This window comes from Hyperolius riggenbachi, chromosome 2 (assembly GCF_040937935.1).
Source record: "Hyperolius riggenbachi isolate aHypRig1 chromosome 2, aHypRig1.pri, whole genome shotgun sequence".
Taxonomy (NCBI): domain Eukaryota; kingdom Metazoa; phylum Chordata; class Amphibia; order Anura; family Hyperoliidae; genus Hyperolius; species Hyperolius riggenbachi.
The window spans coordinates 245,068,627-245,084,959 of NC_090647.1; the positions used below are offsets into that span (position 1 = coordinate 245,068,627).

Here is a 16,333-nt window from a genome sequence, read left to right on the forward strand (position 1 = left end):
AAAAGTAAAACTCGCAGCAGCAATCAAATAGCACCGAAAGAAAGCTGTATTAGTGACAAGAAAAGGAGGTAAAATTCATTTAGGTGGTAGGTTGTATGACTGAGCAATAAACCGTGAAAGCTGCAGTGGTCCGAATGGAAAAAAAGGCTCTGGTCCTTAAGGGGTTTTATGACTGCAGTCCTTAAGTGGTTAAAACATATTTAGAACAAAATTATTTTTGGCATAATGTCCAACCTAAAAAAGCCTAATTGGTGGTGGAAAAAACAAGATATAGTTCATTTAATTGTGATAAGTAATGATAAAGTTATAGACGAATGAATGGAAGGAGCGCTGAAAGGTGAAAATTGCTCTGGTGCTCAAGGAGTAAAACCCCTCAGTGGTGAAGTGGTTGATGAGTAAATACTGCTGATAGTATTTCTGTTATTGAAAACACCTTGTACCAAGGAGTGAATTCACACCACCAGAAAAAATAATGCAGATAATTCTCAATAACCTGCTGACATTGCATTTCTATAGCACTAAAAAGGTCTTGAAATTTACTAAAAGCCCTCCAGACGTGGTGACTGAATGCTAGGCCTTATTGGTCTCTCTGTAGCTGTCCATTCATAAGTGCACAACAAATCACTATGAGGAGCTGGAAATAAACATATTTACATTTTTGTTATAAAAAAAAAAATACACACAAGTGCTGACAGTAATTAGTAATTACAGTCTGCCCATGCCCACCTCCCCCAAAACAGGTAAAGGATACTTGCAACAAAAACAGGAACAGAACGATAGCTATGAAGATGCTGTGTGTTTATGTATAATGCATGGTCTCCTGCATTGTATAGTGGAAATGAGGCTTTAGGTGACTGTAAAATTATGAGCAATAGAGATCAGGTAAATTATTTCAGTTGTGAACTCTAAAATTCTCTGCATTTTAAGTGTCTCTTTAAAGAGTACCTGCAGTGAAAATTGTAAATGCAGTTGATGTAATTCTTATTGTACCTGAAGGTAGCTTTGGCAGTTGACTGGGTATATACAGTGGCTTGCAAAAGTATTCGGCCCCTTGAAGTTTTCCACATTTTGTCACATTACTGCCACAAACATGAATCAATTTTATTGGAATTCCACGTGAAAGACCAATACAAAGTGGTGTACACGTAAGAAGTGGAACGAAAATCATACATGATTCCAAACATTTAAAAAAAAAAAAAATAACTGCAAAGTGGGGTGTGCGTAATTATTCAGCCCCCTGAGTTAATACTTTGTAGAACCACCATTTGCTGCAATTACAGCTGTCAGTCATTTAGGGTATGTCTCTACGAGCTTTGCACATCTAGAGACTGAAATCCTTGCCCATTCTTCTTGACAAAACAACTCCAGCTCAGTCAGATTAGATGGACAGCATTTGTGAACAGCAGTTTTCAGATCTTGCCACAGATTCTCGATTGGATTTAGATCTGGACTTTGACTGGGCCATTCTAACACATGGATATGTTTTGTTTTAAACCATTCCATGGTTGCCCTGGCTTTGTTTAGGGTCGTTGTCCTGTTGGAAGGTGAACCTCCACCCCAGTCTCAAGTCTTTTGAAGACTCCAAGAGGTTTTCTTCCAAGATTGCCCTGTATTTGGCTCCATCCATCTTCCCATCAACTATGACCAGCTTCCCTGTCCCTGCTGAAGAGAAGCACCCCCAGAGCATGATGCTGCCACCACCATATTTGACAGTGGGGGTGGTGTGTTCAGAGTGATGTGCAGTGTTAGTTTTCCGCCACACATAGTGTTTTGCATTTTGGCCAAAAGGTTCTATTTTGGTCTCCTCTGACCAGAGCACCTTCTTCCACATGTTTGCTGTGTCCCCCACATGGCTTGTGGCAAACTGCAAACAGGACGACTTATGCTTTTCTGTTAACAATTGCTTTCTTCTTGTCACTCTTCCACAAAGACCAACTTTGTGCAGTGCACGACTAATAGTTGTCCTATGGACAGATTCCCCCACCTGAGTCACCATGGGCCTCTTGACTGCATTTCTGATCAGTGCTCTCCTTGTTCGGCCTGTGAGTTTAGGTGGACAGCCTTGTCTTGGTAGGTTTACAGTTGTGCCATACTCCTTCCATTTCTGAATGATCGCTTGAACAATGCTCCGTGGGATGTTGAAGGCTTTGGAAATCTTTTTTTAGCCAAAGCCAGCTGTATTTGTACTGACATTAGATTACACACAGGTTCACTCTATTTAGTCATTAGCACTCATCAGGCAATGTCAATGGGCAACTGACTGCACTCAGACCAAAGGGGGCTGAATAATTACACACACCCCACTTTGCAGTTATTTGTAAAAAAAAAATGTTTGGAATCATGTTTGATTTTTGTTCCACTTCTCACATGTACACCACTTTGTATTGGTCTTTCATGTGGAATTCCAATAAAATTGATTCATGTTTATGGCAGTAATATGACAAAATGTGGAAAACTTCAAGAGGGCCGAATACTTTTGCAAACCACTGCAACTCACCAGATCGGGGTCAGGGTTTTTTTCGGGATTCAACGGTAATGCCAATTTCCCGCCAAATGGTTGAGTTATATACTTGTTCATTCAGCGAAGCTACCTTCAGGTACAAAAATTACAATAATTGTATTTAACACTTCACTGCAGGGACTCTTTAAGCATATGGACAGCAACAGGGACTGACAGATTCAGCAGCATCGCACTGTGAAACATTGAAGAAATGGATTGTACAGAGAAAAGTAAAAGTCCTACTGCTGGTGACCTTCTCCCTGACCAGTCAAAGCCTTGTTTCTCTAAACTCTGATTTGACAGTGTTGGATGAGGTAGTTCTCACTTGTAGCTTCCAATGAGAATGATGCCCCATTCTTTTCTGTTTCACATTATTCCTTGGAAGGGTATGTCTGGTCCTTCAGCAAATCTGTTCAAAAGATCTATATAGATTGCAAAGCATTTCAAAGATCAGCATAGAAAGCATTGGCTATCAGATCTCTTCAGCCCATGGTTTTGGAGATGCTCTAAATTAAAAGTTGGCACATCCATATCTGAAAGAAGCATCCCCTGAACTCACAGCTTTCACCCTCTATATTTGTGTTGTCATCGACCCTGTAGGATAAGCACAGGTACTATTTATTAGGAATCAAAATTGACATTGCACATTTCATAACCAGTTCCTGAATTTCATTAATGGGGCTGTATCCTGAAATTGTCAGTTTCACTACATTTGTCTTCTTCCGTAATTTAGCTGCAGAATTTATACCGATCTGCACATTGAAACAGGAAACAAGAAGATCTGAAAAGTGTAGTTAGTGAATCTGTATCTTACAAGTAGTGCATTTCTGTTGAACTTTGTGTGATTTCATAAATACTATGTGTGTCTGTAGAGCTGCTGTGTAGCATAACCTATCCATGGAAAGCTTGTTTTCTTATCAAAATTGTATCCAAAATGCTGTACATGTATGAAGTTGGTTCATGTATCTCTTATATCTTCAGCAGAATATCTGTAATATTAACAGCTTAAGGTTTGGTATATATGAACGGTTTTTTGAGTAAAGTTTCATATTGCCATAACACATATTTGATACGTTTTTCTTCAGTTTGACCACAGCTTGACTCTATCTACTGGTCAAGGGCGTTGCTAGCCCCAAAGATCAGTGGCACGTGCCTCAAATCTATTCTGGGGTGCCCTGGATGTCCCCCAGGCAAAGTCACCTTTGGCGCCTCAATGGCGGGCATGCTGGGAGCTGTGGTGCATTAATCAGGGGTATGCTGGGTGCTGTGGTGCCTCTATGTGGGCATACTGGGTGCTGTGATGCCTTTATAGGGTGAAGCTAGGAGTTGTAGCTCTTCAATGGAAGGCCAGTGGGAACATGGGAGGGGGTCCACTAGATGGTCAGGGAATGCTATGTGGGAACTGCCAGATAACCTGGCAGCAGGCCAGCCTGCCCAGCAGAAATCCAGACCAGCCAGCACAGAAGCCAGGGACTCTGCCTAGTTATGTTTAAATGACACTACCTATTTATGTGATATGCTGCATTTTTGGGTTATTTTTGTTTTAACTGAGAGAGGGCTTCAGACAACATTTTGCTGGGGAGGCCAAATTACACAGCTGTAGAGTTCATGTAATTTTGGCTCCACCCATGACCACACCCACATTCTGGTGCACCACTCCACACCCATTCTCCGACTGATGTGCACAAAAGTGCCTTGGATCTCTTAGGATCCCAGCAACGCCCCTGCGTTGGTTACTCCATTTTAAAAATGCTGCTCGACTTGCTGTTGTCAAAAAGAGTCAAAATTCTTAAAGGTGCTGCCTTTGTTTTTCAACAATTTGAACCAAACTGTATCCTGCAGCTATCCTCTTAGGATTGGGGATGTTCCCCTAGTCCCCTCCACAAAAAGCGTTGGTTAAGTAACAGAGTGGCGCTGGATAGGTTCACACTATAACATATTATTGCTAAAAATATATACTCAGTAAAAAAAAAAAAAGCTTCAAATTTCAATAAGATCTATAAGATATCATGCATACATAAATCCATATTGTGATAATACCCATACACACATTTATACCATACACACAGGGATCACCTGATTCTCCTTTAAAAATACCCTTAGTAATTAACCCCCAGGTAGATAACCCCCTGTCCAAACGATTCCCAAGTTACAGTTAATCCTTCTACAGATCTGGTTCTTGCATATACAACAATCAATATATAGTCTGCAGTATAGGAAAGTTAGGATAAAAAATACTGCAGGGGCTGTGTCCTGCGTCTCTCTCACAGACTCTTCCGTGTTTCTGCCCCGCTAGTCGTATTGCTTATTTCCTTATATAGATAGTCACAACATCCAAAGTACACTTCCTCACATCGGGTCCCTGCCGGTGACCCTCGTTGTACCGCACTTGTATAGTTCCTTCAATCGGCAGTCTCTTCTGTCATCCTCCGGAGACGCCGTATCCTGTGAGCCCCGCTCTGCGTGTCAACATGGGACGCAGCTTCCGGATCAGCTGCTTAATCGTCGTGACGTCACTTCCCACGGACGTCCCTGTAGTAGTGCTGCGTTCCACGCTCTTCTGTCTTCCGTATCTTATTGGTCCTGGTTCGACTTGCTGTTGGGCTGATTCTCTGGACCCAGAATGATTGTGCTGATCAGATTTCTGTCTCTACTAGCTTCGGGATTATTAACCACTTCACCACTGAGGGGTTTTACCCCCTTGAACACCAGAGCAATTTTCACCTTTCAGCGCTCCGTCCATTCATTCGTCTAACTTTATTATTACTTATCGCAGTGAAATGAACTATATCTTGTTTTTTTCGCCACCAATTAGGCTTTCTTTAGGTGGGACATTATGCCAAGAATTATTTTATTCTAAATGTGTTTTAATGGGAAAATAGGAAAAAATGTGGGAAAAAAATATTATTTTTCAGTTTTTGGCCATTATAGTTTTTAAATAATGCATGCTACTGTAATTAAAACCCATGAAATGTATTTGCCCATTTGTCCCGGTTATAAAACCGTTTAAATTATGTCCCTATCACAATGTTTGGCGCCAATATTTTATTTGGAAATAAAGGTGCATTTTTTCAGTTTTGCGTCCATCCCTAATTACAAGCCCGTAGTTTATAAAGTAACAGTGTTATACCCTCTTGACATAAATATTTAAAAAGTTCAGTCCCTAAAGTAACTATTTGTTTTTTGTTTTTTTATTGTATTTTTTCTTTTAAATTACAAAAAACAAAAAAATTGGGGCGTGTGGGAGGTAATGAGTTAATTTATTGTGTAAAACAATGTATTTGTATGTGTAAAATGCTTTAGGGTGTAGTTTACTATTTGGACACAAGATGGCCACAGTGAGTCTGTTCGGAAGGACGCTTACAGGAAGCAGTAGGAGGCTGGGAGAATCACAATGATCGCGCTGTTTCTCAAAGAAGCAGCAGATCATTGCGGGGGCTTAGATCAATGAACGGGAATGGATTTTCCCATTCATTGATCTCCGGGCGAGCGTGGCGGCGGCTTGCACTAGTGGGTGGAGCGCAGACAGCGGCGGTAGCGCGGAAGGTACGGATTTCTCTGTCCCTGGTTTTTTAGGGGGGAAAAAAGGGACGGAGAAATTCGTACCGCCGGGGGTAAAGTGGTTAAAGGTGTGACTCTGATATAAAAATTTAAATGATCAGTACAAACTCCAACTGCCATTTTTTAAACATTAATAAAAATCCCTGTGTTCTTAAAGTATATCTGAAGTGGAGAAAATCTGATACTTGTGGGTTCTATTGAACTTTCCCGGTTTCCTCTCGTTTTCCTCATTCCAGTGCTTTCACCAGCTGGTTGAATATACTTTTGGGGAGCCCTCGAAAGGCTTGGGTAGCACCGCATGGAGCTGTTAAGCTGCCTCTGGGAGCACCCAAAAGCCTTCCGAGGGCTCCCAGAGGCATCCTAGCTTCAGCGAGGACAGTGCTGGAATGAAGGGACTGAGAGGGGACAGGGAAGGCTGGATATGACCCACGTGGAGTGGTAAACGATGTAGTGTCCACATTTGCTCTGTTAACACCTGCACTAAACTGTACGCCTGTAATAGACATACATTGTGAAATTTGAGTTTTTAATCTGTGTTTTTAATGGAAGATTAAAATTTTATAGAGATGGTATCACACTATTGGAGCTCCTGTTGTTTTAATGCATGCAATGGTCTGCTGATTCTAATCTTAAAGCGACAGAGCCCCTTAGAGACCAGGCGGGCAGAGGTTCTAATTGAGTGTATATGATCATAGGATCTGCTGAGTGAGATCATTTTTTGAGAGGTGGTTGAAGTGTTTTTTGTGCTGGAGAGGAGCGTTTGTGGAAGAAGCGCTGATCATAATAAGTGGACAGCATTCTAGCTGGTTTCTTTTTTTGGAGCAACAGAAGATTGGCAGCTATTTTGGACTGAACTTTATATGCGCACTGATACATAAATTTGTGAGGTTCCCTATTGTCGACTCTCAGCTGGCTGTCGGCCAACACTGCAGATTCACGGTTTTCTGTGTACACACTAGCAATTTTGATTGGCCAATAATTGGTCAATTTTACCACCTCCATGTAGTATGAGGGCCAAACAGATTTTCAATTCTATGCAGATTATATAGGTAAATGGTCATACTACATGGAGGTGGTAAAATTGACAAATGATTGGCCTATCAAAATTGCTAGTGTGTACTAGGCTTAAGTGTGGCTCCTGCCCTAATGTTACGTACACACTTGGGATAAAAGTCTTTGGAAAATGAAAGATCACAGACCAATTTTACCCCATTCCATGTAGTATGAGAGCCATACTCTACACCAGGCTTTCTCAACCAGGGTTCCCTGGAACCCCCAGGGTTCCTTGAGCACTCTGCAGAGGTTCCTTGGCATTTTACCCCATCGTGGGGGAAGTATAATAGAGCACATTATAATAGGTGGTACTGTAACAAGAAGCACTAAATTGGGGGCTCAGGAGACAGTATAATGAGTGGCAGTGTAATAGGGAATAGTGAAATAAACAGCTATGCATACTTTTAAAGACCATGCTTCCTGCAAAATAAATGCAGGGGTTCCTCGAGATCAAAAAATTGTTTGCAGGGGTTCCTCGAGATCCAAAAGTTATTTGCAGGGTTCCTCCAGGGTAAAAATGTTGAGAAAGGCTGCTCTACACAGTCTATTGAGCTGAACTCCTCATCAGATAAAAATCTTTGCAAGATGCTGCACACAAAGATGCTGTACACATTCAAAAGATCAGTATCTGCAAAAGATCTTTTCCTGCAAAGGATCCATTCCTGCAAAATGCATTCATAGTCTATGATATCTGCAGATCATCATACACACCTTGTTTAATAGACAATCATCTGCAGAGCTGGCAATCCATCCTGGTGGATATGATCTGCAGATTATCTGCAGATGATTGTCTGTTAAACAAGGTGTGTATGAGGATCTGCAGATATCATAGACTATGAATGCATTTTGCAGGAATGGATCTTTTGCAGGAACAGATCTTTTGCAGATACTGCTCTTTTGAAAGTGTACATCATCTTTGTGTGCAGCATCTTGCAAAGATTTCTGTCTGATGGGGGAGTTCAGCTCCATAGAATAGACTGTGTAGAGTATGGCTCTCATACTACATGGAAGGGGGTAAAATTGGTCTGTGATCTTTGATTTTCCAAAGACTTTTATCTCAAGTGTGTATGTAGCATTAGCCTTGTACACACTATTAATTATAATTGGCCAATGATTGGCCAATTTTACCACCTCCATGTAGTACGGGAGCTTACCTGCACAGTCTGCTCATAGTATTCAAAATCTTTTGGCCCTCATACTACATGGAGGTGGTAAAATTGGCCTATCATTGGCCAATTATAATTAATAGTGTGTACAAGGCTTTAGAGGCAGGGGACAGCCAGGCAGTTTGCATTGTTTAAGGCTACTTGCACACCAAGACGTTGCGTTAGGTGCCACGTTAAGGTCGCACAACGTGCACCTAACACAACGTATGGTGCTGCAAGAGCCGACGGTAGAGTGAGCCGCGTTAGGCGGCTCTATTCCGATAAAGGCCTCAATTCACTAAGCTTTATCAAACACTTTATCAAATGTTTGATAATTTTCCTCATGGGTAAAAACTAATTTTGAATTCACTATAGTGTTATATATTTATTGAACTTTTTTATAGATAAAACATTCGATAAATCTATAACACCTATATAATTCAAAATTAGATTTTACCCATGAGGAAAATTATCAAACATTTGATACAGTGTTTGATAAAGCTCAGTGAATTGAGGCCAAAGTCTCCCAGAGTGGCGCTGATTGGCCGGCGGGACCACGTGACGCGGAGCGAGACACTCCGCATCGCGTGGTCCCGCCGGCCAATCAGCGGCCGCCAGTGCAGTGAATATTAAGTAGCCATGTGTGCGGCTACTGTAGCTGGCTCTCCCCGCCTCCTCTCCGCCCCCTACTGCGCATGTGTAAACAGTCTAACGCGGCTATAGCCGCTGTAACGCCGTAGCATGCTGCACTTTCCGGGCAACGTACAGCGTTACATGTAACGCAACGTGGGCTGTGTGAACAGCCCACTTGAGTTACATTGCTGTGCGTTGGGGGAGCGTTACAGGCGCACTAACGTGCGCCTGTAACGTCCCTGTGTGTAAGCAGCCTCTAAAAGGAAATAAAATGTCAGCCTCCATATTCCTCTCACTTCAGGTGTGCTTTAATACTCCTTGACTGGGGAATCCATTTTCTCTACTATGATTCCTTTTTCTGATCGAGGCAGTGAAAATGCTATATGTCTACAATTCAGCTTTAAGTTAAATATGGCACGGCAGGCTGACCACAAACTGCAAGTGTCTGTACAGTAGTGGTTTTCCTGGGAATCAGAGGAAGAAAAGGTTGATGCCACAGACGGCTGCTAAAATGTATGCCTGTAAAATAAATTAAATGTATCTGCATAGCTAGATTGAGTTTTGGACCATAAATATACTAGATCAGAACATTGAGTCTGGGATGGTTTCCAGGTCCTGAGTCCCAGCAGTACAGAACTGTAATATGTTATACAATTGGAATGCACAGACTGGATTGGGGACCTCCTTATTCGGGGTTACAAAGCAATAAAACAGAAATGACAGAAGTGCACACTCGTGCTGAAATCTTTCCTGCTGGAGAATTGAATGAAAATAAAATAACTTACCAGCATCAAATGGCCTTGATAGATAACCACACATTTTTAAAGGACAAGCAAGCCGACAAAATAAATGTATCTTTACTTACCTTCCAGCCCCTAGAAGTCACGTTTGTCCATTGCCGCAGCTCCGGTCTTCTCCCGGGTCCTGCCAGCAGCCTCTGAAGTAACACCGAACCCTGATAGATCGACGTCTTCTGTGCACGCGCAGAACACACCAACCCATAGTGGTCGCCGATCTTCAGAGACTCCCATTGGGAGACGGGAGAAGACCGGAGCTGCGGCAAGGGACACACGTGTGACTTGTAGGGGCTGGAGGAAGCCCCAGGTAAGTAAAGATAGATTTACTTTGTTGCCTCACTTGTCCTTTAAGTGTTCTCTAAGGACTTTCCATGGCCACTTGGAAGACTTGAAGTGATGGGGAAAAAAAGCATGAGTTAGTGTTGCTAACATCACTACATCTGAAACACTGTGTCTGTCTTTGGGCTACATTTCTACTGTGTACTTGAGACGTGAGGCTGGCACAGATGCAATGCAAGACTTGTCTAGCCATGCCATTCACGGCTTTGGGATTCAAATGCATGATGCAATTTTATGTTGCATGCTGTCTGGTTTTTATTCCCCCGGAAAGCCCACAAAGGCCCAGGTCTTGCGCGGCTGCACTCCAGGAGGGCACCCTTATACAAAAGAGGAGACTGAAAATGGGGAACACATGAAAAAGGGAAAATGATGCTCGAGGGAGCTGTGCATGAAAGAAAGGGGCTGTTGTACATGGATGATCCACATGGAAGAAAGGGCTGCACATAGAATGGGAGGGGCGCTGCAACACAAAGGGGAGTCACTACATTCTTGGCCTAGGGGCACAACAAGTATAAATCTGGCCTTAGTGACCTTAACGCACCCAACCTGATCCTCATTTTCACCACATCTAGTCCTGCTGCTGTTTTTGAGGATACTTTGGAAAACTTTTCACAGTGTACAGATGCATTCCAGGGTGATAAGTTTTTATTTTACTCTCTAACATTAAGGCTACTTGCACACCAAGACGTTGCATTAGGTGCTACGTTAAGATCGCATAACGTGCACCTAACACAACGTATGGTGCTGCAAGTGAGGACGGTAGAGTGAGCCGCGTTAGGCGGCTCGATTCCTATAATGTCTCCCAGAGTGGCGCTGATTGGCCAGCGGGACCACGTGATGCGGAGCGAGACACTCCGCATCACGTGGTCCCGCCGGCCAATCAGCGCCCGCCAGTGCAGTGAATATTAAGTAGCCATGTGCGCGGCTACTGTAGCTGGCTCTCCCCGCCTCCTCTCCGCCCCCCACTGCGCATGTGCACACAGTCTAACGCGGCTATAGCCGCTCCAACGCCGTAGCATGCTGCACTTTGCGGAGAACGTGCAGCGTTACATGTAACGCAACGTGGGCTGTGTGAACAGCCCACTTGTGTTACATTGCTGTGCGTTGGGGGAGCGTTACAGGCGCACTAACGTGCGCCTGTAACATCTTGGTGTGTAAGCAGCCTAAAGATTCCTGTGTTACGTTGAATACTTCTGTCATTGTTCTAGGTTTTTTTTTTATTCTTCCATTGTTTTCAAGACAGTATGAAATAGAAATAAATGCACATCTTACGTGACTATGTATATATATATATATATATATATATATATATATATATATATCTCATAGGGTATGACAAGTTTTCTGTTGAGTTTAAGAGTGAGTTGATGAGCACATCATTTCTATGTACTAGTATCATTATTATTGTTCTGTTTAGGAAAAGCCGGATGGAACGGCAGTGTTTGTGGCTGCACGGTCTGCGGTGAAAAAATCCTTCAGTTTTGACAATGTACCGGAGTACAATAATCGTCTGACTTTATCAGAGAACTACACCTTGTCTATTTCTGATGCAAGAATTACTGATGAGAAGAGATTTGTGTGCATGCTTATAACACCAGACAATGTTTTTGAGGAGCCAACACTAGTTAAAGTATTCAGTAAGTAACCACTACCTACACATTGCATCTGTTTCTTTGTGAGAAATTGTGAATTCACTTAAATAGTAAGGTTTTGTACTGCTTCTGTCCGCCAGTCAGAGTTGATTCTGAAATTTCAACAGTGCCTTCAATTTTGACTTACCTACTTTACCTGAAAGCATCTTTGTTCTAAAAGAAAATCAAAACCGATAGTTTGAAGGCAATTGTGAACATCTGAAAGAAAAATGACTCAATCATAAAATTAGTCCTTTTGCAGTATACTGTGTTTTTTCTTCAGTTGCTTCTCATGATATATTATACTTAAGATACACAATGTAAGCATTTAGTTGTAACAATAGTCAGTAATGCAGGGTTGTATATACGCTGTTGGAGTTCTTATACATATAAAAGCATACTCGTAATGCAATACATTCATGGATTGATTTTGTTCTTACACTGAATATATATGGTGCTATTTATTCCCAAATGTCGGATTCTCTTTTGTCAGGACTTGGCTTAAATACCATTATTTAGGAGCAGACTGTGTCCTTGCATTGTTGAAATGGGGAAGCTTTGTAATGCTTTAATACTGCCTGTGTTCCTGTTGGGGGCAGGACACCTCTTTTGAGAAATAAGACCTGATCTACTAAACCTCAGTAAAATTGCTGTGCACAGATAGCACACCACAATTTTACTGGTATGTAGCACTAACATGAGGTATCGTTCTTTACTTGCTATGTGTCTGCAGACTCCCTCACACATTTTCTGCCTGTCTGCAGAACATTGGAGGCATTATGCTTGTCCCTGGCAATAGGTTACTTATTCAAAAAGCTTCATACAGTTGGAATGGGCCACTACACCCACAGACATGATATCATGATTGTAGTGTAACAGTGAACATAAAAAGGAATTTATCTGCGACACAATGGGCTTGATTCACTAAATGGCGCCAAGTGTTAGCGCCGGAGTGAAAAGCCACTTACTGCCCCTAAAGTAGCTTTGTGCGCACTAAAAGCCGTGCAAAGCTACATCGCGCACAGCCCTGCTCAGTACGCGCGCAGCGCGATGTGCCTGTAATAGTGCACGGTGCGACAATAACGTTGCGACATTTCCAAGGCACTTCCAATAAGTGCGACATTTCCAAGGCAGTGCACTATTACCAGCGCATCGCGCTGCGCGTGCACTGAGCGGGGCTGTGCACAATGTGTGGGCGCAAACCAATTAACTCCGTGGTTTGCGCCCACTAGCTCTTAAAGCTCACTAACCAGGTAAGCGCTGGTTAGTGAATCCGGCTCAATGTGTGCAAGAGGTCATCTGCTTTCTCTGGGTTAAATCTGCCAGCCTAGGTTTCTGCTGTCCATTACAGGGTTGTTTTAACATGAAAGTGGATCAGATTGGTCACCATTGCTGTGACAATTTATGCTCACCGCAGTGTTTGGCACTTATAGATCCATCCACAAGCATGTATGGGCTCCTTCCTCTCTGAGTTCCTTATCAAACATTTCTTCCCACCAATAACTCAGTGCAGGTGGTGGGGGAGGGTGAAAGTATGTGAACAATGTGCAGGTATGTTTTGTTTGTTTGGGGTTTTTTTTACATTAACTATTCACTTGCAAATCTTATTGCTGACTTCTTTTCTTTTCTTGAAAAGAGCCACCTACAAAACCTGAAATTCTTAACGGGCCAACGTTTTTGGAAACAGGAAAACTTAGCATGGTAAGCGAAGGCAAGGTGTCAGTTTCTGGCTGAAAGATATTTTGCTTTTTTTTTTCTTGTAATCAAAGTAGATCTGTCTCTTGCAGTATTCCTTAATGAAGAGCATTTATATTTGTTTCCTTGCGCAGGTTGGTGACTGTGTCTCTAAAGACAGCTATCCAGATGGCAATATTACTTGGTATAGAAATGGGCAAGTCCTTTTACCTGTGGATGGAGGTATGTCAATTGCTTTAATTTTTATGTTGTTGTTTTTTTGGGAGGGGGGGGGGGTGCAGTCTCATTTGTTTAATATAATTAGTTTGAAATCTGTATTATGGACACCGTGCTACCAGTAAAACCTTCCTGGTCTGTAAGCATGAAAAATACATTACTGACAAATGCACGCTTTTAGCAGAGTTGCCACTCTTTCAGTCTCTCTGGAATGCTTTATTCAGGTTTCTGTTATGCAGTTAAAGGAGTGTACATCTGCATGCTGTTGTGTATGCTATGCCTAGAGTTACTCTTTAACACAAGATGAACAAAGGAGGACACAGGGAGACACAAGGTACAAGGGGGCATGAGGTACAAAGGGGCATAATCCACAAGATGCCCCTTCACCATGGATACACCAGGTTTAGTATACATTTTCCAACTAGTTTTTGTCCTCAAAACCTAGGTGCGTCTTATGGTCAGGAGCATCTTATAGTCCGAAAAATACAGCATGCACGCTACTTCTTTTGCTCTTATTGTAATACTGTGTCTGATTTTTGTTTGTATGTCTGTATGATCTGTGCTACCCTTGCTTTTCCTTTTTCACTGAGATGGGCAGCCTCATTAACCATGCAGAAGTTTTGGCTAGTGGGAGACGCTTGCAGTGCTACAAAAATCAAAAGGTTGCAGTAGATTCCCTCAAGACTCCAACCTCCTACACACGTTAGATGAAACTTTGCCGAGACAGCCAAGAATGACTGCCTCTTCTGAGAATCTAGTGTGTGTACCCCAACAAGCAAATACAGACCTGGCCATAGCCAATTAACATATTCTGTTGCTATAGGGTGGCTTCCTGCAGGGTAGGTAAGCAGGTGAAGCATACACTTGGCTATTGCTGTTTCTTCCGGGTGTGAGAGATCTTTAAGCAATCTCTGGGGAAGCCTGTACAAAGGCTAGATTCCCAGCAGAGGTGGCCCTGAACGCCTACCGCAGCTGATTACAATCTATCATGTGTCTGAAGCTTTAGACTGTAAGGAGTCCAGATTGATAGTTGCCCATCCCTCAAGTGTTGGAAGACACAAAGAAATAGTAATGTCTGCTAATTTAAAACTGTGAAATGACTACAGCCTTGTTTTGCCATTTCATGGCCTCTCTATAGCTGTATGTGAACTTCATTTGGGAGAGTGTCTTGAAGAAGCCACACAGCAACTGTCAATTTTATAGTCGGGTTTCACTGGTTTGTCACATTGACAAATCATCATCTGTGATCATTGTCGCGTTAAGAAGCCTTTAATTTATTTTTAAAAGGTGTACCTGACGAGCCACTTTCATACATGGCAGTTTTATGGGTCCCCTCTATAGTAATTACTTCAGGCAGCTGATATGGGCCCCCTTCCCCAGTGCTTAATATTACAAAGTCAGCCATATTTACAACCCTCCAGAGGGAGGGAATGTAAATTACACAAAATAATCAGCTCTGCCAGACTAGAGAAACCTCGCTGTAATAACAATTCGAAAGTGGATTCTCAATGCTGATAATTCTTGAGCCCTTTTAAAGCAAACCCAGATAATAAAAACTAAGCATGTGATAATCTACTACATTATCAGAGGTTACCTTCCGTAAAAACTGCATGCCATCAATCACAATAAAGGACAAGCATGAAGGTTTGAGAGGTGAAACAGGATGTAGTAGTTCTTAATGCTAGGTACACACCAGTGGCGTAGCTAAGGAGCTGTGGGCCCCGATGCAAGTTTTACAATGGGGCCCCCCATGCACTCTATACATAGCAATTGAAACGGCGCACTAAAAGCTGCCAATGGCAACTACAATGTCAGAGATGCAAGAAGGGGATGGGGAATAGTTTGTTAATGATTACCACTATTCAAAGTATATATATAAATGATTATTATGAGCACAGGACCAATATAGAGCTAATACTGTAGTTGAGGGAGGGCCATTCGGGGCCCCTCTGGCCCAAGGGCCCCGATGTGGTCGCTACCGCTGCACCCCCTATTGCTACGCCCCTGGTACACACCATTCACTTTCCTGTCAGATCGACAGGTCAAACCAATCATTTCAAACATTATTTCCGATCTGCTCCTTGTTTATAACCATATAGATTTCCAGATCACTACTGTACAAAAACGATGCTGTTATCGAGGATCAGATTGGACATTTAGGAAACTATCAGCTAGCCCTGTCAATTGAATGGTGTCTACCTAGCATTACACTGGGTTACTTATGCCTGACACTTTAGTAAGAGTGGTAATTTGCATATTTTTCTTGGAAAAAACAATTTTGTAATCAGGGGTTGATCATGTAAAATTGTCGCTCAGAAAGTAACACCCCTTTGCTTTTATCTGTCACGCAAGGTATTCTTTCTGTGTCATTTTACCTTTTTCCGGATGAGTATAGTTGAAATCTACACCCTGTTAATGTCTGTGCAAGCCTGCCAGATTTTTGGCACGCTGCAAGTTAACACAAGTTGACAGATGCAGGTTAACCAATTCAGTACCAGCAGTCTCTGACCCCTTGAGGACCAAAGACTGCCGGTACAAAAACCAGGCTTACCAACGACACGCCGCACGGACCCGCTGCTACAGCCGATTCTGCCAATCTCCGTCCACTGCTGCTCACTCACCCTGCTATCAGCATTACAGCAGAGCTCCTTGAGCTGGTCAGGAGCCGATATCATTGGCTCCTGGCCCTGTGATCACTGTGAGCCAATCACATTGTCTGGCTCATGGAGCTCTGCTGTTATATCAACAGCAGGGCTAGTGAGC

At 42.6% G+C, this 16,333-nt stretch overlaps 1 protein-coding gene across 2 annotated transcripts in view; it reads left to right on the forward strand.

The window, feature by feature from the left end:
* Nucleotides 1–16,333, forward strand: part of ALCAM (activated leukocyte cell adhesion molecule) — a 199,227-nt gene that overhangs the window by 107,254 nt on the left and 75,640 nt on the right. For both annotated transcript variants that reach the window (XM_068268453.1, XM_068268452.1), the window contains exons 3-5: nucleotides 11,446–11,665; nucleotides 13,296–13,360; nucleotides 13,489–13,576. In XM_068268453.1, coding sequence (XP_068124554.1) covers nucleotides 11,446–11,665; nucleotides 13,296–13,360; nucleotides 13,489–13,576 — 373 coding nt within the window. The remainder of the gene's footprint in view (nucleotides 1–11,445; nucleotides 11,666–13,295; nucleotides 13,361–13,488; nucleotides 13,577–16,333) is intronic.